This window comes from Convolutriloba macropyga, chromosome 13, assembly GCF_964194025.1.
Source record: "Convolutriloba macropyga chromosome 13, txConMacr16.3, whole genome shotgun sequence".
Taxonomy (NCBI): Eukaryota; Metazoa; Xenacoelomorpha; order Acoela; family Convolutidae; genus Convolutriloba; species Convolutriloba macropyga.
Window position 1 is genome coordinate 44,327,898 of NC_134480.1, and position 27,866 is coordinate 44,355,763.

Below are 27,866 nucleotides of genomic sequence, written 5' to 3' on the forward strand. Positions count from 1 at the left end.
TTCGCCTGTTTCTCTAATTCCGGGTTTTTTCTTCAAAAAAATATATTTTTTTTCTTTGCATCCTCTCTCCACATCACAACAATGCTCAATTATTGCTGACTGCTTGGTTGTCTTGATTTTTCAGCTTTTTGTTCGGTATTCCTTCTCTCAAATAATTTTTAGATGTTTCTCTGTACATTTTCCAAATAGTCGCAAAATGATAAAGAAATTCTATTCAAGCTTAAGAGTGTGATCATTTGTGCATCAAAATTTTTAATGATAGTTTTTTTCAGTTGTCACATTTTTTTTCCAAAACTGAGTTAATTTATGTAAAACTCTAGGCATCTGTTGCTAAGAGTAAACTCAAATCAACAAGGTGCCTTGTGATTCATTGAGTGAATATTCTGAAATTAGTTTTTGCAGATCGAAATATCAGTATACTCTTTTGTCACTTAATTTCTGCCTCATATAACCGATCTTTATCAAGGACAATTTCTGTGTTGTAGTTTTCTGTGACACGCACAGTTTTGCACGAGTCTTGTCTTGTGAGCTATGTCGCACCATTTTTGTCGAGCTACTCTTTTTTCATTGTAGAAAGGTCAGTTTCTACCTACAGTGGTCAGTGTCTCTTTACTTTCCGTTGACGGTCTAGTAGGCTAAATCCATAAATATTTGTAAATTTATCATGACGAATCAGGAGATTTCCATGGAAATCAAATACAAAATCCCAAGGATGAATCACTGTATATTCTATGGAGTCAAATTCAATATATGAGTCACTTAATAATAATGATTTTATTTCCAACTAGTTGGACATAATCTTTATAAAAGTTTGCGCAATTCACCGATGAAGCATAATGTTACGAAGATGAATATCTACCAAGACCCATGACCGACCAAATTTTAGACTTAAAAGATATGTTTAGCAAACAATATCGTCGAAATCTATTTACAGGTGTGTAATGACATGTAATATAATTTACACAAAGTCACGCGGGGAGTACCTTCTTGGAATCGCATTCAATCAATGACATAGGGCGTTTCTTAATTTGACCTAGTCGGACACAGGTAGAGCCAAAGGTGGCGCATAGCAGAATCTCACAAAATGAGAATTAAAGCCGAATATTTCCCGTGCTTCAATTGGTTAATATTTAACACAATATTTCGAATTTTTTTACTTCTAAAACAACGTAACAAAGGTTTTTCCGAGGCTGTTGGGCCAATCAAATTTATGCATTCGTCTCTGATTCTCTTTTTTCCAAATCGGCTTTGCCACCGTTCGGGGGCTTTAACTCCAATCTCTTTTAACCCAAATAAGGGTTTTCTCATAGCTTGTGACTTCTGCTATTCCTAAAGTCATATGTCCATTTACGTTGGTGGCAACGAACTCGGAATAATATTTTATTGTTTGATTTGAGCACGCCTCTGAATAAGATATCTTGCGAAACATCAGAACAAAAGCTACTATTGAACTTTGTAAGACTTTTGTAGTATTTGGATTAGAGTGACTGACCAGTCCTAAATTGTTTGCTGTAAGAATTACGCTTTAATTTACAAAATCATTATTTTCACACTGTACTTTGAGTAGCTAAGCTGTTAACTTGTGTTCTTGAGATTTATTATTCCAATTCCCCGAATTGTTGAAATACTTTCAAAAAACGGTTTAAAATTTTGTGGTCTCTGTCTTCAACTTTTCATGATTGTTCCCGCAAAACCATTGGGCAAAAATTGTTTCGGTTAAATAAGTAAAAATTTTAGCCGTTGAGTGATAGTGCAGCTTATCTCTGTTGAGAAAAGTTTGCTTTTTAATATTTAATCGTTATTCAAAAAAAAAAATTTATAACCTGTGCATGAAATTTTGTTTTATTTCTGATAGGTACTAAATCTAATTATGAAGTATAGATCAATTCCATTTTAAATCGCCTTTCAGATTGCTTTCCAGTGGGGACTTTTTTATTTTGTATTTGATTTGATCATTTTTTCTTAAACAACTTTTGTTACAAATGTTTTTTCTCTAAATGCTTTCTTTGTTTCAATTTAAATCTCTATGTACGCTTTTTGCTCATAAATATTTTATACCCTTTAACTAAAATCACACAACCAAAATCGAAACTAAATTTTTGGTTCTCTATTGCCAGCTCAGTACTTTTCTGTACAAAACTATTGATTAGAGTTTTGATGCACAAAAAAACCTCATCAATCAGTGCTTTCAGTTTGCACATAGCGCTTCAACCAGTCTCATATGTAAACTTTTCTCAGTTTTGATCGAATTAGATTTTTGAAAGTGTATTACTGAGATAAGACACAGACCCTTTGGCATTTTGGAATTTTCATTTTGTGCTACTCCTTTTTAACGGAATACAATGATAACTAAACCGAAGTTGAAAAATTGTTTTTTCCGTAATTAGAATTGACATCTAATTTGTGAAAAAAGAAAGATACCTATATAGCACCGAAACCAATAAATTTTGTTTTTAATCGATATATCTTAATAAGTTCTTGTTCCGCAAGTTTAAAAGCTCGAAAGCATTTAGAAATCAACAGGGAAAAAGGCATGATAATCTAATCAACTGGGAAAATGTAATATCAAGTTCTTTATGCCAATTCAAAATAAACTTTAAAATTTTACAGAATTTTAATCTCCAATCTTAAATTCAAATTTCAAAGTTTCAATTTTAGCTCTGATATTCAAGGAACACTACGGAAATTCAAAAGTATGCAATTGAACCAAAAAAAATATGGAAAACCAAATTGTGAACTTCAGTTTGAAAAAAGGACAAAAATATGAAGCTTTAAACGCGTAAAATTGAAAAACAAAAACGAGATAAAAAGCTTTGCCCAGTTTTGTTAAGCAAATAGAGCACTATTAAGCAAAAAGACCAAGTTTTTTTAAGCAAATAGAGATTTATTAAACAAATAGACAAAAAACGGCTCAATTGATGACTAGGAAATGTTTAATTGATTTATAAAATAATGGACTAGATTGTAAAGAAATTGAGTTTGATTTTTTTTTATGCTTGTTAAAAATTTCTCCTCTGAATCAAGGACTCTCGACATAATTAAAATTAGTTTTTGGTCTCGGAGTTTTCACGGATTTTCATATTGGATGTGACATCGAATATACCAGAAAACCAAAAACGAAATAAACGAGTAAAAAATAAAACTAAGGAAGGATAGAATACTAAAAAATTAAGAAGCAGATCAAGTCAAAATACTTAAAATGTAGTTGCTTGAAATAAAAAAATTAATTTCTTCATTAAAATTTGTCGGTGATTGATTTTATTGAAAAAAATTTAAAATAATTGCTTTTAAAACAAAAATACATAGATAGTTTAGTACTGTCAATTTCCTATTAGTTTTATTTCATTTATGTATCTTTTTTTGTTTTTGTTTTTCTGGACCTCAGAAACAAAAACGAAAAGCTGACAAAAATACAAATTACAATATTATTCACAACAGCTAGATAGTCATTGTAACAAAAGCTGAAAAACATTTCGGAATGATAATGGGACGTTTTGGTGGCAAAATAAATTTTCTAAAATCTTCAAAACAAGATGATAATAATGGTATCGTATTCATCGTCAAAAAAGACAATAACAATGAGAAAAGGAATTAAAAATAATATTAGGAAGAGAAATTTGCAGCATAAATTATTCGTTTACTTTCGAGAGACAACAGAGAAGAAATTTTCATCAATTAGAAAAACTGATCCATTTTCAAATGAGGTTTTATTAAAAACAAACTAGCACTGAAAGTAAAATTTTTGCCAACTAATGAATGTTCCCATTCACAGTCCGAAAACAAAAATGATAAATTTTGAAGTTTTTCTTTACTGCAACTTTTCTGAATAATGAAAAATTTTGCCGTAGCTTCTAGCCTCCTTTTTTTATTTTATTTAAACATTTGGATGAACTTCGCATTAAAAGTGATAAAAATTAACTAAATTTTTGAGAATTTGAAATTTAGCGAGAACTGCCCATTCAAACGTCCAAACAAACTGTAGATCAAAATAAGATAAGTAATACTAACATGATTTTTGTGAAACTAAGCAGCAGTTGATGAAGCATAGGCTCTCTGTTATATTAATCTCCTTATTTTTCTGCATCAAAGTTTACTGATAATCAAAGGAGAATTTATCAAAGACAACCATCAAAATTAGCAAATTTAGTTTGTTTTTGCTACAAAAATAGAAACATACAAAGTGTAATACGAAATCAGAAATGAACAAACAACCAAAACACTCTAAAATTGTCTTTGAAAGCAACATAATATAATCAACACTTCAGACAAAGGAATGACAGTTAGAAATAAAAAGCTGCCATTATGAAGCACTCCAAAAAGATACTCCATGTTTTCCCATGATATACATTTATCGAAGATTTTTATTGTCAATGCATGTAGAGAGCAGAAATTACAAAGCAAAAAAAAACATGACAAGTATTTTTATTTTTACGAAAGCATCTCTATTTTTCTTCAAATTTCGCGAAAAAGGTCCAGTGCCGCACTTCAATCCTATTTTAGTACTGGCAATTCTAAATGCAATTCTAATTTCGTACTGGATTTCTACGTCAAAACCAACTATTCAAAAACTTTTGAAATAAAATTTCGAAAAAAAATCTGTTTTTTTTTCAGATTTACTCCTACAACCTACCAAATTATAAATAGGGGACCTGAGGACGTTCTGTGGACAAGGGGACGTAATATGCGGACATTATGAGGATAAGAGCAACGTTTTCAAGCGTTTTAGACCTTCAAACTGACAAGTGTAAAAAGTGCACGGCTGGCTATAGTTGGCTGACACAGTACTGACAATAGACTTGCACTTAGACTTGCCCAGTACTATTTTTGACTTTGCATGAGGTCAGAGATTCCTCTTCGAAGAAAAAAAAGTTAAAGGCACTTAGCTGAAAACAAACACTGCGCTTAGTTCGGAAAAAAAATGAGCGCAATGCTTTTGCTTTTCAAATGACTTTTCTAAAAAATGTCTCCATTCCAATATTGTCAATATTTTAAGTTCGAAAAATCTCAAATTTCTGAAAAATACGTTTAACGTACAGTGTAGTTCAGTGTATTATAGATATTTGAACTCTAATAAAAGCTTTTGTAGAAAAATTCCACAAATTAACGCTATAGAAACTATAATCAGTGTCGCTGGCTCGTATTATTGAATTTAACGAAAAATTGATTTTTGATTGCTATTGATTGCTTTATCATGTTTCGTAAATTTTTGTTTCAGATTTTCAATTTTCTTTCTCCGTTCTTTTAATTACAGGCGAGTAGGATTCTATACCAATAAAAACCGAATGTTCTCCATAATAAACTCAAATAAATTGATAACTAATATTTGGAAAAGGTGAGAATCCGATCATAATTACCAAGCAGCGTAGAAAAGATATAGAATTAAATTAGTGAATTGATATGCAAAAAATTAATAAAATCAACAAATTTTCTAGGGCAGCTAAATTGAAAAAATAAAGTCAATATTTGCATTCTTTTTCGATCACGGAAGCAAATAATAAACAAAATATGCCAAAATGTTCGGAGATCGGCTGTAACAAACGGCTGACTCTCTTTGGAAGAATTTTACAAGAATTGAAAAGGTAGCCTTCTGATCTGAACTAGAATATCCTCTTGATTACTTTTTTTTTAATAAATGGAAGAAAAAAAGTCAAATTGACCTATTCCGTCATTCAGGTTTTGATTTTTTTTAAAACAGTTTTCCGCATATTGTTTATTTGTACATTTTTTAAACCATCATTTGTGTTTTGGTTATTTTGACACGCACAAAACTGGAGGTATTGAGAGTACTAAAATTAATTTATGCTTAAAAAGTATTTTTACTATTTTATGAACATCTAGTTATAACGTTTTTTAGGCTTTCAAATGATAACTTTGAGTTTAATTATACGTTCAACTTGTTCTTTAGATAGGAGATTGAAAATCGCCCACTCAGAATCAATTTTTTTTTTGTTTTATTATAATCAATACGATCAAATCGACAAAATGCGAAAAAAAAATTGAAAAGCAATTTAAAGAGTTGATATTACAAAAAGAAAAATTGGTTCAGTGGCCTTTTAATTCTCAATTTGCTATCAGAATTTAAACTTTGCTTCTAACTTATTCGAATCTTTTAATTATTCATTAGAAAATTGATTTTAAAATGAATCTTTATAATCTTCTCGATAATTTGGACTTACTATTCTCAACGTGTTCAACGGGTTATGATGTGAACCAAAATGAACTGTGCAAAATTCTGGAATCGTACAAAATCAACAAAAACGAATGGATTCAGTTTGCGTGAGTAAATACAACACGTGCAATCAAGATTGAGTTTCTAGTTGTTAGCGCCCAGAAGTCTATCAAAATTCCGAAAGATTTGTTTGGTAGTTCGTCTACTTATATGGAGTGTTCTCTTCTTTTCCCATAAAAAGTGCACTCTCGGCTGTTGCACACTGGGTAGTTGAATTATTAATCAAAAATTGTAATATAAGTAACCAGAAATTCATAGCCAAAAACTTATGATTGGATAACTTCAACAATCGAAAAGTAATTTTTATCAAAACTGACTAATAGTTCGCTCTAAGTCAAACCAATTCAAACAATCTATGCGCAAGTATCCAAAACTCTTTCAATTGACTTCTTAACTCAAATAACTTTAAAAAGATCTGCTTCCCAGTAGCTCTGTTGCTGGCTGGAATCTCATAATCCTCTCAAAAATAATAATTTCAAATAAATCTGCAGTTTCACTTACTGCAACTACGAAACCATGTTCTCAATTGAGCCCCAACTGCTCCATTCGAGTGTTCTCTCTCTCTCTCTCCTGCATTCTCTCGCGCTCGTTTGTGTTCTTCTGACGGTTTTTCTTGTGCCTCAAGATCCTCAATCTTGTCAGTTTTTATACGTGTCGTTTAATTCAGAACATTCTGACCCGATGTTTATGTGCAATGGTCGTCGTAGAAGGTCATTCACAAAAAGCAAAAAAACTTCGTACTCATTTCTCTTGTAAGATATTTGCCAGCGTTTAAATTTCGAAGTTGAAACATAACCGGTTTGAAATCTTCTTGTTAAGTGGGATTTTTAGAGAACACTGTAACTCAGGAACTAGTTCTATTTTTATCATGAAGGTACAAACAAATTTCAATTAATTGTTTTGCTTGTCTTTCAACAGATTTTTTGCTATTTTGTTTGTCATGGCATCCAGCATATTTTGAAGTTTTACATAAAACACAGAACCTTGCAGATTTATACTATGAAAGCATCAGGTTTTGATTATAAAAATAACTTTGCTCCAACCAAGCACGAAACAAAACAAAGAGTGAATCTGTTCCATATACAGTTAGCTTTACTTTTTTCTGCATAAAATTTGGCTTGAAAACGTCTGATCAATTTGCTTTGTATTTCCCTTCGGGCTGATGGCAATCATAGGTTTGTAAACAGATTAATTTCTTCATGGAAAAATTAAAAAATGGCGAAGTTTTTTAAAGCGCTATTTAATCGTTCTTTTCCTTCTCTTTTTCGTTTCATTGCCCATTTAGCATTTCCTGAAAACACCAATTGATACCTACTAATGTGCGGTTACTTAAAAGAAACACAGAGGAATTGTTTTTCTTTCTGTATGGGCTTTTATAACTTCAATTTTATTTTTTCTGGTAAGAATTTCGCACCAAAACTATCATTGAATTTGTCTAAGTCTTCCATTTTTCCCGCTGTAATCATATTGGATCTATGCGTACAATAACCTCTCTACATCATTCTTAGTTTTTCTGCTGAGTTAATTACTAGTAATGCAATTTTTTTTTCTAAAAGAATCAAGAACTAGATTTCAAATCAAATTAAACTGCTCTGCAATAGTTCATTCGTTCACTCTTTTTGTTTGATTCCTACAATTTTTAAAGTTGAAAAAAAAACAAAAACATGAAAAAGGATAGTATTTTCCAAAAAAAAACTTTATGAAAAAGCTATGTTAAAAAAGATTTCACATATTAGAAAAAGCTAATTTTTTGTTTCCAAAAAGCATATAGTAACCATTTTTCAAGCCCTGAAAGTTTTCATTGGCACCTTAAGACCCAACCGCAATGAAAAATAGACCGAAATTTATTAAAATTACTTGCCAAGAAAATGCTGATAAAGTGCTATATGTGTTCTTAAGTTTACCTTACGAAACGATGGAAATAAAAAAACTGGCTGTTCAGCAGGATCAAAGGAGAATTTATCAAAGACAACCATCAAAATTAGCAAACTTAGTTTGTTTTTGCTACGAAAATAGAAACATACAAAGTGTAATACGAAATCAGAAATGAACAAACAACGAAAACACTCTAAAATTGTCTTTGAAAGCAACATATGATAATCAACACTTCAGACAAAGGAATGACAGTTAGAAATAAAAAGCTGCCATTATGAAGCACTCCAAAAAGATACTCCATGTTTTCCCAAGATATACATTTATCCAAGATTTAAATTGTCAATGCATGTAGAGAGCAGAAATTACAAAGCAAAAAAAAACATGACAAGTATTTTTATTTTTAAGAAAGCATCTCTATTTTTCTTCAAATTTCGCGAAAAAGGTCCAGTGCCGCACTTCAATCCTATTTTAGTACTGGCAATTCTAAATGCAATTCTAATTTCGTACTGGATTTCTACGTCAAAACCAACTATTCAAAAATTTTTGAAATAAAATTTCGAAAAAAACTCTGTTTTTTCAGTTTTACTCCTACAACCTACCAAACTATAAATAGGGGACCTGAGGATGTTCTGTGGACATGGGGACGTAATATGCGGACATTATGAGGATAAGAGCAACGTTTTCAAGCGTTTTAGACCTTCAAACTGACAAGTGTAAAAAGTGCACGGCTGGCTATAGTTGGCTGACACAGTACTGACAATAGACTTGCACTTAGACTTGCCCAGTACTATTTTTGACTTTGCATGAGGTCAGAGATTCCTCTTCGAAGAAAAAAAAGTCAAAGGCACTTAGCTGAAAACAAACACTGCGCTTAGTTCGGAAAAAAATGAGCGCAATGCTTTTGCTTTTCAATTGACTTTTCTAAAAGATGTCTCCATTCCAATATTGTCAATATTTTAAGTTCGAAAAATCTCAAATTTCTGAAAAATACGTTTAACGTACAGTGTAGTTCAGTGTATTATAGATATTTGAACTCTAATAAAAGCTTTTGTAGAAAAATTCCACAAATTAACGCTATAGAAACTATAATCAGTGTCGCTGGCTCGTATTATTGAATTTAACGAAAAATTGATTTTTGACTGCTATTGATTGCTTTATCATGTTTCGTAAATTTTTGTTTCAGATTTTCAATTTTCTTTCTCCGTTCTTTTACTTACAGGCGAGTAGGATTCTATACCAATAAAAACCGAATGTTCTCCATAATAAACTCAAATAAATTGATAACTAATATTTGGAAAACGTGAGAATCCGATCATAATTACCAAGCAGCGTAGAAAAGATATAGAATTAAATTAGTGAATTGATATGCAAAAAATTAATATTATCAACAAGTTTTCTACGGCAGCTAAATTGAAAAAATAAAGTCAATATTTGCATTCTTTTTCGATCACGGAAGCAAATAATAAACAAAATATGCCAAAATGTTCGGAGATCGGCTGTAACAAACGGCTGACTCTCTTTGGAAGAGTTCTACAAGAATTGAAAAGGTAGCCTTCTGATCTGAACTAGAGTATCCTCTTGATTACTTTTTTTTAATAAATGGAAGAACAATAGTCAAATTGACCTATTCCGTCATTCAGGTTTTGATTTTTTTTTAATACAGTTTTCCGCATATTGTTTATTTGTACATTTTTTAAATCATCATTTGTGTTTTGGTTTTTTTGACACGCACAAAACTGGAGGTACTGAGAGTACTAAAATTAATTGATGCTTAAAAAGTATTTTTACTATTTTATAAACATCTTATTATAACCTTTTTTAGGCTTTCAAATGATAACTTTGAGTTTAATTATACGTTCAACTTGTTCTTTAGATAGGAGGTTGAAAATCGCCCCCTCAGAATCAATTTTATTTCTGTTATTATAATCACTACGATCAAATCGACAAATTGCGAAAAAAGTGAAAAGCAATTTAAAGAGTTGATATTACAAAAAAAAACAAAAATAGGTTCAGTGGCCTTTTAATTCTCAATTTGCTATCAGAATTTAAACTTTGCTTCTAACTTATTCGAATCTTTTAATTATTCATTAGAAATTTGATTTTAAAATGAGCCTTTATAATCTTCTCGATAATTTGGACCTACTATTCTCTACGTGTTCAACGGGTTATGATGTGAACCAAAATGAACTGTGCAAAATGCTGGAATCGTACAAAAGCAACAAAAACGAATGGATTCAGTTTGCGTGAGTAAATACAACACGTGCAATCAAGATTGAGTTTCTAGCTGTTAGCGCCCAGAAGTCTATCAAAATTCCGAAAGATTTGTTTGGTAGTTTGTCTACTTATATGGAGTGTTCTCTTCTTTTCCCATAAAAAGTGCACTCTCGGCTCTTGCACACTGGGTAGTTGAAATAATAATAAAAAATTGTAATATATGCAACCAGAAATTTATAGCCAAAAACATATGATTGAATAACTTCAACAATCGAATAGTAATTTTTATCAAAACTGGTTAATGGTTCACTCTAAGTCAAACCAATTCAAACAATTTATGCGCAACGTTTCCAAAAACTCTTTCAACTGACTTCTTAACTCAAATAACTCTAAAAAGGTCTGCTTCCGGGTAGCTCTGTTGCTGGCTGGAATCTCATTATCCTCTCAACCAATAGTTTCAAATAAATCTGCAGGCTCACTCACTGCAACTTTGAAACCATGCTCTCAATTGAGAACCAACTGCTCCATTTGAGCGTTCTTTCTCTCTCTCTGTATCCCTCTCTCTCTCTCTCTCTCTCTCTCTCTCTCTCTCTCTCTCTCTCTCTCTCTCTCTCTCTCTCTCTCTCTCTCTCTCTATCTATCTCTATCTCCTGCATTTTCTCGCATTCGTTTGTATTCTTCTGACAGTTTTTCTTGAACCTGAAGATACTCAATTTTTATACGTGTCGTTTAATTCCGAACGTTTTGACCCCACATTTAAGTGCAATGGTCGTCGTAGAAGGTCATTCACAAAAGGCAATTTGTCTCGCGTAAAAGTTTTCGCAAGATAACAGCATTTCGGTGGTGTGCTTCATTTGCCAATTTCAGGACTCTGCGAAAGATATGTTTCATGCTCAACAATCCTGAAGCAAATACATGCATGCCTGTTTACATTCGTTCCTAGTGATGGATACTTGTCCAATTGATCCTGTGAAAAAATTTGCTTCCACTTAGGGGTTAAAAACTTTTCATTTAGACAATTTTTGACTATTCGTTTTATGATCTCAGTGATATAAGAAAACATGGAAAACCTAGGTCTTCGTACTCATTTTCCTTGTAAGATATTTGCCAGCGTTTAAATTTCCCAGCGTTTGCCAGCGATTTTTGTAATATAACCGGTTTGAAATCTTCTTGTTAAGTGGGGTTTTTAAAGAACACTGTAACTCTGGACTCTGGAACTAGTATTAATTTTTTCATGAAGGTACAGAAAAAGGCTTCAGTTTTTTTCTTTTGTTCTAGAAAGGGAATGTAGACAGTTTTGATTTACGGGAAAAAAAAAACTCGCTCAAACAAGTTTCTCTCTAACAAAAATCTTTCCAAAAAGCTTTTCTATTCTTCTGTGTGCTTCATTTTAGTGTCATAAACAAATCTAGTCCTTGCTATCAATCTCAATTATCAAAAATAATTCATAACCCAATTGAAAACTCTTCTTTTTTTGAAAACTCTTCTTTCAGATTTTCTCACCTATATATTTTTCAATGGTTCTCATTGCTGTTTTATCTGGACAATGGCAATTCGTTCCAAGGAAGAATACCAAAACTATATCAATTTTACTTTTTCCTTTTTCAGATTTCAATTGGACACTATGACTTTCCCAATCTTCAACAGATATGTTTGGTGACTGACACAATTAAAATATAAGATATCAGTTTGTTTTTTTTAATTTCCATTATTTCTCAGGCATGTCCTTCAACAGATTTTTTGCTATTTTTCTTTGTCATGGCATTCAAAATGTTTCGAAGTTTTACATAAAACACAGAACCTTGCAGATTTACACTATGAAAGCATCAGGTTTTAATTATTAAAATGCCTTTGCTCCAACCAAGCACGAAACAAAACAAAGAGTGAAACTGTTCCATATACAGTTAGCTTTACTTTTTTCTGCATAAAGTCTGACTTGAAAACGTTTGTTCACTTTGCTTTGTATTTTTTTTCGGGCTGACGGCAATCATAGGTTTGTAAACAGATTAATTTTTTCATGGAAAAATTTTTAAAAAAGGCGAAGTTCTTTAAAGCGCTATTTAATTGTTCTTTTCCTTCTCTTTTTCGCTTGATTACCCATTAAACATTTCTTGAAAACACCAACTGATAACTACTAATGTGCGGTTACTTAAAAGAAACACAGACATTGTTTTTCTTACTATACGGGCTTTTACAACTTCAATTTCATTTTTTCTGGTAAGAATTTTGCACCAAAACTAACATTGAACTTGTCTAAGTCCTTCATTTTTTCCCGCTGTAATCATATTGGATCTATGCGTTTAATAACCTCTCTACATCATTTTTAGTTCTTCTGCTGAGTTAATTACTTTGTAATGCAAATTTTGTTTTTGTTTCTAAAACAATCAAGAACTATATTTCGCTTCAACTTAAACTGCTCTGCTATTGTTCATTCGTTCATTCTTTTTGTTTGATTCCTACAAATTGCAAAGTTGTAAAAAAACAAAAACAGGAAAGAGGATAGTATTTTCCAAAAAACTTTTTAAAAAAGCTATGTTAATAAGGTTTCACATATTAGAAAAAGCGAATTTTTTGTTTCCAAAAAGCATATAGTAACCATTTTTCAAGCCCTAAAAGTCGGCACCCTAAGACCCAACTACAATTAAGAAATAGACCAAAATTTATTAAAATAATTTGCAAAACTGCTGATAAAGTGTTATTTGTGTTCTTAAGTTTACCTTACGAAACAATGGAACTCAAAAAACTGGCTGTTGAACAATCTTTATGAAAGTGATAACCGCAACTAAAGAACGATCTAAGTAAAAATAATTTTAAAAAAAATGACAACGAACATTATTACATATTTGAGCTCAAAAACTATTTCAACTCCCAAATCAAATTATATTGAGGTCAACTCCCAAATCAAACTATTTCACATTGAACTTATACTTTCGCAGATTTTCAGCACTACATGCCCTTGAATGACTGCTAAAGTTGGCTGGGGCTCCTAATGAACTTTGTTCTCACCGGGCTTTACCCCGGTTCTCACCGGGTTTATCCCGTTATGAAAACTCAAAATTTTGGAAAAAAAAGAGTTACATATAAAATAGAACGTCAACTAAATAAAAAATTTAAAACATTAACTAACATACCGATAGCTTGGTTGAGGTGAAACTTAGCTTCATTTTAGAGAAAATGAAAACTAGAGAGAAAAATTAGAAAAATATTGGTATTCTGATTATGTTGGTATTAGCTTGTTAAATACCACTGCAAACCATTAAAAAAAACAATAAAGCGTGCAGAAAGAATTTAAAAAAATCTAGTAGAAGTCATGTATTTGGTAAATAAGTGGAAAATATATGAAGTCAGGGACATCAATTGGAAAAAAAAAATTCCCGAAAAAACTAAAGATCCGCTAAAGATTTTGTGTAGTATTATCTACGGAAAAAAAACAGTAAAATTAAAAAATGACGCAAGAACTGTGCTCCATGCTTAAAAGAGGTGTATCTGAATAATAGAACTCAGAAAATGCATAAAATCAAAAAAATTAAGTTAGAAATCATTGCTAAAATATCTAATTTATTAGACAAAAGATTTGATAACCAAAACGGTAAGTAAAGAAACATTCAAAAATCTAATTTGTGCTATAAAGGAAAACTGACTTGACCTCTGATAGACAAACAGAGGCAAAACTGTCAAAGAAAACAATCAGAAGAAAAATCTTCTGGTTACAAATGTCCTTATAAAAAAAAATGCGCTGCTTAAATTTACGGAATACTCCATGTGCAAGCAATAATGAAGTTTAATTAACCCTAATAGTCGACGAACTCAAAAAAACGACAAGAAACAACAAAACGATTGCTGTCAACCATAGATGGTCATACAAATCATATATGATTCCTCACTGTTCCGACTCATTTAGGTGGGGGAAGAACTATATACTCAAGTCCGTTTTTTTGTTTAGTCATTTTTGGTCGATCGATATGTTCATCGTAGAGAGTTGAGACTGGTATCATTAGAAAGTCCCTCTAGCGTAGATTATGGGATAAATAAGATTCTTCAGGTAGTTAAAGAGGTTTAAAGATTTGTGAATAATAGACGGATTTCCGTTGTAATAGACGGTTCCAATTAGCAAGGCTAGTTTTGGTCTAACTCTTCAATCCAAAAATATTCCGGATTGTAATTTATTTCACAAATTTTCCGAATTTATTTCACGTTTGTCTTTCATTGTCTTTCTCCTCGTAGTCGTATGAGAATTTCTGCAAAATTAAGAGGTCTCAAACGTATATACGCTATTTAGTGATTATAGATGTTAGCTGATGGTTTTCATGGCCTTAAAAATAACTTTTTCAAGAATTGTAAAAAATTTTTTTAAATTATCACCTTCGGTTCTTTTTGCCTAGTTGTTACCTAGTCTCATTAATCACTGGTCACACATCACGTTATCACATTTTAATTATGGTTTTAACAGCTTCGACAACGATATTTTTCGCAAAAAATTCAATTGTTTGATTAAAGCGCATTTGATTAAAGCTGTTTTTTTAACTGAAGATGTGGTTTTAACGGCTTCGATGCCGGTGTATTGCCAACAAGTTTAATTGGATGATTAATTAAAACTGTTTTTTTTTGTTTTTAAATGTTTACTGATTGTTTGAATATTTTTAAAATTGTTTTTTTTTCAAAAAAATGCATTCAACTCTCAATATTCTGTTCTTTTTTGTGTATTTGTAACTAGCATCAATAATTACAGGCAACATATCACGTTGCTGGCATACATGGAAGGCAAATTTAACTTATCTAAGGATTTAAGTTAATTTTATATGGTTTTAATGGCTCCAAAAAATATTGTAGTTTTTCTTGTAAACGTACTACATATTCTAATTGAAAAAGGTCTTAATAATTTTGTTTAGTGACAAAAATACCTAATTTCTTGCTTCAGGGAAAGCTAATTATTTTTATGGCCTTGAAAAAAACAAAAATTTGATTTTAGCTTTGCGCTTGTCTAATTATTACCTAGTCCCAATGAGAAGTGGTCGCATATCACTTTATCGGCGTTAAAAAAACGAGCAACCAAGCGTTTCTTTTTCTTAGGGAATAGAGGATGGTTTTAACGACTTTGACACTGTTTTCTCACAAAATTGATTTGAGTTTTTGTTTTTTTTTCTAAACTTGTTGTTTTTTTTTGTAGTCGTATGACAAAAATGTTAATAATAACAGGTCCAAAGGTCTTATCGTTTGGAGTCATAAATGATCGTATTACAAACCTATTTAATGATCTCGGTTCATATCTAAGTGTTTTCATTAATTTGGAACCTGTTGGTTTCAAAAATAATGAGCTTAATTTTTATGTTAGCTGATTTTGTTGATTTTGTCATTAAGGGCCGGTTCCAATTTTTTTCTACTAAAAAAACATTGAACTAGATATTTAGCTTAGTTTAGGTTTACAACCGCTATTAAGACTTTGTTATTAAGTTTTTCTACACCTCGCATAATTTTTTGAACAGGTGAATTAAATGTTTAACTCTTGAGTTAACTTTTACCATTCAATGCAGATATAAAATTACAAATACCATTTGAAATCAAAACTTAAAATCAAAAATAAAAGTGAGCCATCACATCTCATTATCAACTCATTCACGGCTCTTCTTACATATTTTTGCAATTATTAGCGCTGACTTTGACACTATTTTTTAATAACTGATGTCTATGAAAGATAGATAAATATAAGCAGCAATTTCTATAGAAGTTGAAAATCACCTTAAGAGTGCTGTATCTATGAGTTACCCGTTTGCGATTAGGTTTCGAGATGATCTCCGCTACACTCGCAACCTGGTTAAGAAGGGTGAACTGTACGAGGTCATTCTTATGAGGTGGGGGGAAGGGCATGCCACATCTGTTCACTCCCACTGCGGATGCCACTGTGCCATGAAAGTTCTGCAGGGTGAGAATTTTTGAATATGAATTTTTATTTTGTCATGAAAAACCATCTTACATCGACCGAATGTAGAAAAACATCATTTTCCTATAAGAGCATACAAATTCGATTAAAATTTTGCGAGAAAACGACTTCATGATCGTATTAAAATGTAAAACACTTTTTGTATTCCGTTTCTTCCTGAAGGTTGTTTTTCAACATACAGAAACTGTGAGAAAATGTCGTCCTACAAAAAAATTATCGCCCATGAGAACATTAATTGCTTTTTTGACTTTCAGAACTTCAATTGTAACTAACTTGAATTTTCTGGTCAATTAGATTGCAAATCAAATTATTCTTGCAGCTAATTGCTAACCCTGAACTGAGGTCTCTTCATAGCCATTTTGTCTAAATTTTTCTGTGAATCCTGATCAGAATGCTCAGAGAAAAAAGATGATCCTTTCATAATTTCCACGTTTTGATATGATGTCATGAGACTAATTTTTATGTTTTCTTAACGAAAACAAAAATTCCTCAATTAAAACTGGAGAAAAACAACAACATATTGTGCACTTTCCGTGGTTTAATGAACAAACACTTTTAGATATTTCAATTTACAGCTGCTAGATTTTCATGACTTTAAAAAAAATTATTTTAAAAAATAATTAAAACTGGAGAAAAACAACAACATATTGTGCACTTTGCTGCTGTTGGATTATCGGTATCGTTGTTCAAATTTGACAAAAATATGTTTAGTAAAAAATATGTTCAGTCAAATTATGTTTATTTTACTCTTTCACATAATAAGAACGACGGAATCTAAATTTTTTTAATCGTCGGACTGAAAAATTCTTGCGATGAGATCTAGAATTGTCATCTGATTACAACTGCAATTTGTACGAAAATCTTTGATTGTCAGCTAGAACTATTGAGAATATTTGATAATGTTTGTCACCTGATGAGCTAGAGCTGAAATATCCATTTCAAGAGTTAATATTACGTCTGCCTCAACATAACCACTGTTAATAATATTTTTTTTTAAATTTAAGATGGAGACACCACTGTTTACCATAAAAACTGATGTCCCGCTGATCTATCTGAACTTTTATATCAAGCTTTTAATCCTAGCTTGTGACATAAGTCTGTTATCTACTGAAGTTGAAGCCAACTTCAAAACGCGGGAATCTTGCAATCATTTCTCTAACCGACAAAAAGACAAACGCTCAAAAACAGACTGTCTAACATTGCGTTATCAGGCTTTTATTGGCGCATTTAAAAGGCGAGTAACTTCACTCTGTTTAAAACTTCACTCCGTTTATAAACAAAATTTATAAAGTTGTCAGTTTATGGTTAATTACCCAACACTACCATTGATAATGTTACCTCTTGACATTGTTTTTTGAATAAATAAAGTGTTACTTTTTTAAGTTTTTCTTTTTGGGTATATTACTTATATTACCTGTTTCCACTCCCAGCTTAGGGGGAACAAAACTTAGATCTATTCTGTTTCAAACCCTCCCACTTTTAGTGGGGATAAAACAATTACGCGCCCGTTGAATGTGCTGTTTTTAAATAGTAACGTGCTATGTATAAACATGTAATTTGAAATTGGATATACAACATACTGTGGTGAGGGACGAAACAGATTAAAGCTCCTTTTTTGCACGAAATTTGATTGAAAGCCATCCTGTTCTGAATATTTGCTTGTCTTTGATTGTACCTTTTTGGCTCGGCAGTTCAGGAAATATTCTTCTTCGTAATTCAAAAACATTTGAATTATTAATCAGAACTTCTAATCGAAATTGACTTAAAATTAAAAGTGTTTAAGTTCTTATTTAAAATTAATTCTTAATCTAATTTACTCTATTTGATCAAACTGATATTCAAGGCATCCTTTTCATCCTAGGTAAGCAAAATATTTATCTCGTACTTTTGGTTGATTGGGCTTTTAGGTAGTATTAATTAAAAGTTTGGGGGTAAATTCAATATTAATACAGGACTTATTAGTCGGCAAAGTTATTTTCAACTACATATTAAAACATACATTGTGTACCTTCCAATATCCCAAAAAAGTATACTGAGTTTAATCATGCATCAATGAATAGAGTGATTTGCAATGAAAATTGAAAACGGTAGTTTAGCTTGATCGTGCACTAACACTTATTTCCCTTAGCTTGACGCAACACCTGAGCTTTTGCAAATTAACGTCCAAAACCTATCGTAGAATTTTTGGTAGTTTATTTAAAAGCTATCACCCAATCAGCACAGACAGAGTGCTTCATCCTCAACTGTGATTGGCCTGCCAAAAAAAAATTTTGTTTTTATATGTTTCCAATTATTATTTAATTGCTCTCTTCCGGAGGTTTCGAAAAGTTTTTGACTGCCATGTTGTTGCTTTATTTATAAAGTTGTCAGTTTATACAGCAGGCGCGTTACAAATCAGTGGAATTTACTCTATCATTTATAGTTTCCTGATCTACAGTTGTCATTAGGGCAAAGTGTTTTGCTGAAATATTTGTCTGGAGTCATTGTGCACCAAAATTGCTTTGCAGCGAGTCTTGAAAAATTGAAGATACATAAAAATTCGGAACATAATCTTGAGAGATTTTTCCAAAATCTTGCAAGATTCTTACAACATTAACATTAAATCTTTCTTGATTAACACCCAGAGAACATCCGGAGAAGTAAAAAAAAGCATAGGAAAGCCTCTCAAATACAAGGAAAACTCGCGCATGTTACGCGCATATGACGCGCAGACTTTCCATCACTTTTTTATAAAAACTCAAAAACTGTTTTTCCAAAATGAGAGTGTATGCATTTGTTTAAGGAAGCGAAGCGAAGCGTTAAAAAAACTGTGACACCTCAGTTCTGCTAAATTATGATAGAGTTATTGTCTATAGTTATCGTCGGAACGCGTAGTTATGTGAATTCAGATTTTCCAAATGGTTCAAAACTTTTTAAATATTGCTCAATAGAACAGCAACAACATATCTTTGTCAAAATAAATTATATAAAATTGTATTTACAGTTTGATGTTTCGGTCTATTTTTTAAAAAACTCGCAATTATCACTCGTACAATTTCTGTGAAAGCGAAAGAGCGGAACTCAAGAGGAGCTAATTTGCAGGAATCTAGAAGATTAACATAGTCTGGCACGATCTTGCAAGGTTAGCATCAGACATTGGCCAGGGTAGTGCTAATTTCTAAAGAAACCAAAAAATTAAAAACGTCTGATGAGTTTTATTTTGACACATCAATTTTTCGCTTGAACTGCTTTTTTAACTATCCAAAATTCTTTTGTTGCTTTGCGTATTACAGGTGAAATAAAAGAGACGCTGTTTGACTTTCCAAAGCACAAGAAAGCACCCTTGCCCGAAAAATCAGTCACACTCTTACAACCGGAAGAGGTCGCATACATATCTGGTAAGACAAATTTATATACAACAGATTATGGAACACATCAATATGCAGTCCAGTGTTTAACAAAATTAACAAATATTGTAAAAAATTCTCGTTTTTAAAAACACTCAAAGGTTTTAGCCAAAATCATATTTTGATTTACATCCCGTCTTGAAAATGGCACCAGAGTAAGAAGAAGAAATTGTCGGTTTTCGTCGGTTTCACTTCGCCAAAACCGATCAAAGCCATTACGTTTTTTTTGTAGTTTTTATCGGTTTTCGTCAGTATTTAAACTTAAAACACTCACTTGCACATTTTAGAATACCGAAAGTCTGCAGTGCCAGAAGTCAAAATGCCAGAAGTCGCTACTTAGCCAGAAGTTGAATTCCGTTGACTTTCATCATTTTAAAACGTGCGCGTTTCGGGTTTTAAGCATGGTTAAGTGACTCTGCAGAAGTCACTTCGAAATTCTGACTTATTTTATCGAACCGCTTCGCGGTTCTCGATAAAAAGCCAGAAGTTCTCCAGTGACTTCAAGCAGAGTCACTTAACCATTACGTAAGAACTTTCCGTTTTTTCCGTTCTGAAACTCTTACAAAAAGGACAGTCCTCGTTAGAATTCGAACCTAAGATACAAATCCACCTTCTGCTTCACTGCACCAACTCCCACTCCGTTTTCAAGAACTTCTTTTCTTTTTAAATCATAATCAGACTGACAATACCGACAAAAAACTACGCTAATCGACACTTTTTGCATCAAATACCGACAAGGCCTACATAAACGATGATAATCGACAGTTCCTACAGAAAAAAAACCGACAAAATTGACAATTAAAAGTTGACAAAAGACGACGCTTCTTGCATTGATTTCATCGCATTTCGCCGCCTCAACAGAAAGCTTCACGAAATGTTGCACCAAACATTTACAATTTCAACAAATTTGATTGAAGCTGATAGTAATTGTCCAATTCACTGTTTAATTTTTGAACTTATGATTGAAAACCTCCCGGGTTGAATTTTTCCGCCCAAAATGATGTAAGAGTGGAGCTGCAATGGGAGGATTTTTTAGGAAAATGCAGCTCAAAACTCTTACGTCTTTTTGGGCTGCATTGGGCTTCCAAGGGGGGTAAAATGGTGTAAGAGTGAGGGGGTAAAAGACAAATTAACCCCCCACTCTTACATTTTTTTTGGTCTGCCAGGGGGGTAAAACGATGTAAGAGTTGGGGGGTAACTTGTCTTTTAGCCCTTCACTCTTACACCATTTTACCCCCCTTGGCAGACCAAAAAAGATCTAAGAGTGGTGGGTTAATTTGTCTTTTATGCCCTCACTCTTACACCATTTTACCCCCCTTGGAAGCCCAATGCAGCCCAAAAAGACGTAAGAGTTTTGAGCTGCATTTTCCTAAAAAATCCTCCCATTGCAGCCCCACTCTTACGTCATTTTACCCCCCTTGGCAGCCCAACTCTTACATCATTTTACCCCCCCCCCCCCCCTGGCAGCCCAACTCTTACATCAATTAACCCCCTCAATCTTTTAGCCCCCAAACCTGAAGACTGCCAGTCTTGAACCCACAACCTCTGTACCCTCAGCTGCGTCGCCTTATCCTCCAGACCATCGATGCTTGTCCAACTCTTGACGGTCTATATATATATATATATATATATATATATATATATATATATATAAATAATAATTGTTAGAATTGCCCCATCACAACAAATTACCCCCTCAATCTTACATCGTTTTACCCCACTTGGCAGCCCAACTCTTACATCATTTTACCCCCTCTGAACAAATTACCCCCTCACTCTTACACCATTTTACCCCCCTCGGCAGCCCAACTCTTACATCATTTTACCCCTCTGAATAAATTACCCCCTCACTCTCACACCATTTTACCCCCCCCCCCCTGGCAGCCCAACTCTTACCTCATTTTACCCCCTCTGGACAAATTACCCCCTCACTTTTACACAATTTTACCCCCCTTGGCAGCCCAACTCTTACATCATTTTATCCCCACTGAACAAATTACCCCCTCACTCTTACGCCATTTTACCCCCCTTGGCAGCCCAACTCTAACCTCATTTTACCCCTCTGGACAAATTACCCCATCACTCTTACACAATTTTACCCCCCTTGGCAGCCCAACTCTTACCTCATTTTACCCCCTCTGGACAAATTACCCCCTCACTCTTACACAATTTTACCCCCCTTGGCAGCCCAACTCTTACATCATTTTATCCCCTCTGAACAAATTACCCCCTTACTCGTACACCATTTTACCCCCTTGGCAGCCCACTCTTACATGGCAATTTCAGTCATTGGGGGTAATTCCTTAAAAGTCCTCCCATTGCAGCCCATTGCAGCCCACTCTTACATGACAATTTCAGTCATGGGGGTAATTCCTTAAAAGTCCTCCCATTGCAGCCCATTGCAGCCCACTCTTACATGGCAATTTCAGTCAGGGGGGTAATTCCTTAAAAGTCCTCCCATTGCAGCCCATTGCAGCTCACTCATACATGGCAATTTCAGTTATGGGGGGTAATTCCTGAAAACTCCTCCCGTTGCAGCCCATTGCAGCCCACTCTTACATGGCAATTTCAGTCAGGGGGGGGGGGGATTCCTGAAAAGTCCTCCCGTTGCAGCTCATTGCAGCCCACTCTTAGATGGCAATTTCATTCAGGGGGGCGGGGTAATTCCTTAAAAATCCTCCCATTGCAGCCCTGTGCAGCCCACTCTTACATGACAATTTCAGTCATGGGGGTAATGCCTTAAAAGTCCTCTCATTGCAGGCCATTGCAGCCCACTCTTACATGGCAATTTCAGTCATGGGGGGTAATTCCTTAAAAGTCCTCCCATTGCAGCCCACTCTTACATGACAATTTCAGTCAGGGGGGTAATTCCTTAAAAGTCCTCCCATTGCAGCCCAACTCTTACATCATTCTACCCCCTCTGAACAAATTACCCCCACACTCTTACATCAATTTACCCCCCATAGACAAATTACCCCCCCCCCCATTCTTACATCAAAATGGGAGGATTTTAGGGAGGACATTCGACCCGGGCTGTAAAAGTGAGCTTGCGGGGAGCAAACATTATTTTGAAACATAAATTAGATGAAAAAGTTCGACGCAGCTATGTTGTTTCCAGATGATATTGGCCTGCATAGACTTGAGAATCCGTCTGCTTATGAGGAAGCCATGACTCTACATGTTTACATTCCATCATTCAACTGCACAGACAGGTTTGAATCTCACCCCCCCCCCCCCTACCCGACATACACTTTACGCAGTTTTGGTATTTAACCGCGTGTTTTGATAACGGAAATTTGTGAGCATTCGAGGTATATTGAACGAATTATTTGAAAAAGAAAAATACATTTGGTTAAAAAACCGTCTAGAAACAAAACTACATTATTTACAAAGTGTAATAATTTTTGTGTGCAAATATCGGAACTTAATTGGCTGCATTGTTATTATATGGATCCCAGGCTGACGTCCCAGACCAAAATCAACGCTTAAGGGGGTTCATGCGTTCAAAATTAAGCGGTCTGGAAGCACGAGTGAACGCACGAAAATCTGGACATAGGTTACTTTGAATGCACACAAAACTTCAATGTTGAGCAATGTTTAATTCAACACTCATTATAAAGCGCTCTCTCAAGTGAAAACCTTCTAAGCAGAAAACATCAACTCAAATTAGTACAGAAGTGAAAAAAACTTCGAATCTAGGAAGAGCTGCATGCAACTTTTTTCCGTTTATTTCATAACTTCACGTCATTAATTAGGGAACATCGTTGAGTTGCAACAAGAGTACGCTTTTTTAACTGAATAGATATCACGCTTTTCAACAATAATGTTTCTTGTTCAAGTTTTTGTACTTAGATATGCACAACTACCAACCATCACCCTGAGATATGCATGAATCAATTGAATGCATTATTAAAATTATCATCTAAACCTATATGATATGCATGAGTATGGAGAAAAATCTGGACATGAGCGCACTTAAGTCTGGACATAATTATTGGTTCCTGCGTAACTGCAGCGTTTTTAACCTTAACGCCCTGTTCTCAGCTGCCTATTTTCGTATTTTTCCCCGCATTTCATACTCTTCTTTTTACGAGCGGCATTGCTCTTTTTTGGTGATTATGGTCACTTTTTTGCGTTTGAAACTTTCATGTGGTACCATCATTGCAGCCAACATTGGTCAGGCCATGGTGAACCTGAAGCTTTGGTTAGGTAAGGGCAGGTCCTTGCACAGAGAGTTTCACGGAGGCAGGGGATTGAACTCTCAATCATTGGCGTGTGAATCACACACCTTACCTTTCGGCTATCACGCCACATGAAGTTCTGAACGCAAGAAAACAACAAGAAAATTTTTTTCAAAAAAAAAACGTATTTCTGTTGAAAACAAGAAAAGCTTGAAAAAGCGCTATTGAAGGCACAAAAAAAGCGCAAAAGACTGGAAATGAACCCAAAAAAAAGTCTGGATAACGGAGTTTTTATCTGGGACGGTCTGGACAAGCAGCATTTCGGTTATTTTGTGCTTAAATTTAAATGTGCAGCTGTAAATGAAAACAAGGAAGCCAGGTAATGTGCGTTTGCAAATAAAGTTCCGATGCCGCTCAAACAAATTTTCGACATAAATGTCTACCAAATGAAAAGGCGATAAAATTTCGGTTTTTTTTCAAGTAATTTTCAAAAACAATGTAAGCACAAAAAGATCGCCTCCAAAGCAAAAGACTCAGTGAAGTAAAAAAGTTGCATAACATTGATGGATTGATGAGATCGGCCATTATTAGGACGGCCGGTTAAGATGAACAACAAAATCAAACAAAAACAACAAACATTTATTACATCCGAAATATATGTCCGCTTTTTTTAAAAAAAGGAGTATTAACAAGGTCAAAAAAGCGTTAGATAAAACTGAAAATCAACATATTAACCTGTACTTCACTAGAAAAGGTATGGGACCACTCCAAAATAGAGCTTGGTAATAACTAGAAAAAAACGAACAAAAAAAGAAAATTTCAAAAAAAATGCCTTCAATTTAAAAAAAACAAATAATTTTAAAGTATAGAAAACCAATAGATAGCAATTGAAAACATCCCATATGTTTTTTGATGAAATACGGTTTCATTTAATTTAGTTATAAAATGAACAATAAACGAACAACAAGGTTATAAATGACAACAAACAAAAAATCAATTAAAACTTGCGAGAGAACGACTCCGAACACGTAAAGCCAAATTTTGCGCCTAAAAAATATGTTCAAATGAGTCCTTTTCAAGCCCCAAGGATGCAATATGCAACCTCTCATTATTGATTAAAGGTAACAAGTAGACAACCACCGAGAATAAAGTGGCAAAATTAAGTAAAGTTTTTGTACGTTTCGAAAAAAAAATTTTTCAAAGTCATGAAAGCCAGTAGCGAAAAAATGAATTGCTTAAAGAGATTTGTCTATTTGCCCAAAAAAAACTTGAGATCTGTAATTATTACGATATTGTCTTATGTCTACAAAAAGAACATCAAATATAGACAAAATCAAAAATTACTTTATAATGTTTTTTACAAAAAAACCGTGTTATAGCCATTAAATTCATTACCAATTCTTTCTATTCAAAAAATTTTGTACACTTGCACATTCTCTTGAAAACACAAATGTCCTAAGGGATCTGTAATTAACGAAACTAGGTAGAATATACAAAAAAAGTTTTTAACTGCAAAGCAAAAAAAAAGTTTTTTTTTCAGCTATCTGCTCAAATCAGAATTTTGGCCTTTCTTTTTCCATAAAAGTCAATGAAACTTGTAATTACCAGTAAAAATCATACAACTAAAATGACAATTAAATACGTCAGTTACAGACAAAATTAAAAAATTCAGATAAATTCTTCAAGAAGTGAGTGTCGAAGCTGTTAAATCTTAAATCATACTCTATGCCTTTGAAGACCTTTCAAATTCGAAACAATTTCTGATCGAAAAACTTTGTGAAAACTAGTTTTATCAAGGAGAACAAACCACAACAAAACGCATATTACCGCGAAAAAACTTAATAAAAAAATTCAGTGGACAATAGATGGAGAGGAAACATTCTTTCTTCTTTTCTTGCTGACAATTAGCAACAAGTTGACCAAATTAAAAGAAAAATTTTGACAAATTTCAATAAGCTATTGTTTACTTAAAAAACAAACATTTTCAAAAGTCAAAACAATTTTAGTTTTCCATAAAAATAGCAAGATTCATTAATTTGGAACTGCTTAGGAAGCCAATTGAACCTATCAACAGTGAGCTTTGCTTTGAATTGTTCAGTGCTTCAATTAACATAAAAAAATATTCTTTTAAAAAAGGTCGACTGATTACAATTCCAAGTATTTTTCTTTTGCAACAGTTCAAAATTCGACAAAAATCAGCCTCGCTATTGCTGTTCGTCCTTTGGGAACACTCAATTGTTTCGAATGAAATATACTTTGATAATTTGTTAGTTAAAAGATCAAAAGAGCTAAATGCTGCACTTTGATAATCATAGAGTAAAGTTAGCAAAAAACGGCAAACCTTTAATTCTATAATACTCTTCAGGGAAGCGGAAGTAGAACTGGAAGTAGATTCTTTTTTGAATTAACAAGGATTGTGTTAGATGTTTTTTGGTGTGTATTTCCACCGAGTTTAATCAAAGTGGACTAAAGTAGCTTACTTCGGGCAATTTTTGTTGAGAAATGCTGACTTTTGAAATTTTAGCCGAAGTTTTAGCCAAAACAATTCAATCAAGGGAGTCAAAAAAATTTTTTTGACTCTCAAAATAAAAATAACAGTATTATTGTTAACAATTGTTACATTTTTTAACCAAAATTAAGGAAATTTCAAGCAAAAATTTTGGAAAAGGTGAAAAAAAATTGGTCTTATATTTACAAATCGGTCAAATATTCACAAAAATTTAGAACAAGATAACTCGCGTTAGAAAAAAAAATTCGAAGAAAGGTTTTTAATTCCATATTTTACGCTGGACGGGCTTTTTAATGATACTACTCACAACTCTCTACGATTAATATATCGATTGGTCAAAATTGTCTGAACAAAAAAACCATTTGAGTATATAGTTCCTCCACACTCAAGCGGTGTCGGAACATCAATAGGTTTAAGCATATGTAAATGGGGTATCTTAGAAAAAGGTTAAAATACACATTCTTGGTGTTATATGAACAAGTCCCTGGGCAAATAAAATGAAATCGAATTTTATAATCACTTTTTTTCTATGCACTTTAAACACTAATTCATCATTCTCAGCAATTTATTGATTAGGTATAGAATGTCGAGAAACTGCTGTGAATTTTGAAGCTTACATGAAAGCTTTGATGCATATGGTGTCACTCTAGTTGATCAATTTAGTTCTTCTCGAATTTTTTTGTTTCCAGGGTCTTTTATTGCTGTTTAAACCCTGCTTAATAAAACATTATTATTAGTAGTATTCTTTACAAAGCATTTCTCACAAAATTCCACAAATTAGCGAAATAGTTTATAAAATCTATCGGTTCGTAATGTAAAATATGTCAGAGTTTGAAAATCTCATCATAATTAAAATCAGGAAGTTTTTGTTTGTGTTAAACTGTTCAACTACTTTCTCTTATTTCCAGATACGACGAGCGAACTGGGAAGAAACAGAAGATAATGCTCACTTTCACTTCCAAAGATGGTCAGAAAGTACCCCCACCCACTCAAATATACGCTTGACGCTGGATTTGCACATTCGAGATTATTCTCTGCGAACTGACAGAGTTTCCTTAGTGTATCTTAAACTTAAACCTATCCAATGAAAAAATTTCAAGTTCCCTATTGTTAAACAGTGTGATGGCCTACAATATGTTATTATTTATGTTTAAAGAAGTAGAAAATAACTCATTAAGATTTGTATCAAATGATTTTTTATTTTGTTTTCATAGCAAATATTAGAATAAATTTTGTTTGATTTTTATATATTTCACACTAAAATGGAATAAAAAATTTTTACGAAAAATATTCGTTTTTGAAAATCTTCAGCCAGTTTTGTAGACTTAATAAGGCCCAAAAAGATTTAGATCCTACCAAAAAAAGGAGTTATACTTAGTCTCTTACCACATCCTAACTTTTTTTTCTAATTGTTGGCGAAAATTCGAGAGAGCTAAATAAAAAAAATGTTTACTGAAAAAAATCTTTCAGAAACATCACAGTGTAGAAAGATGACATGTTTTTTCTGCCCCTACAATTATGTTCTTGTTTGCCC

General features: G+C 33.0%; 1 protein-coding gene across 4 annotated transcripts; it reads left to right on the forward strand.

Moving 5' to 3' along the window:
• Nucleotides 1-1,495: 1,495 nt before the first annotated feature.
• LOC142351564 (cysteine dioxygenase type 1-like) lies at nt 1,496-27,622 on the forward strand. Of its 4 annotated transcripts, none has more exons than XM_075403653.1 (6): nt 1,496-1,715; nt 9,978-10,347; nt 16,096-16,238; nt 19,529-19,633; nt 22,761-22,854; nt 27,241-27,622. In XM_075403653.1, the coding sequence occupies exons 2-6, from the start codon at nt 10,211-10,213 to the stop codon at nt 27,335-27,337; spliced, it is 576 nt and encodes a 191-aa protein (XP_075259768.1). In that variant the 5' UTR covers nt 1,496-1,715; nt 9,978-10,210; the 3' UTR covers nt 27,338-27,622. The 4 variants fall into 4 exon arrangements, with proteins under 4 accessions (XP_075259768.1, XP_075259769.1, XP_075259770.1 ...); XM_075403654.1 differs by having other exon boundaries at nt 1,496-1,655; XM_075403655.1 differs by having other exon boundaries at nt 1,496-1,640.
• Nucleotides 27,623-27,866: the final 244 nt, after the last annotated feature.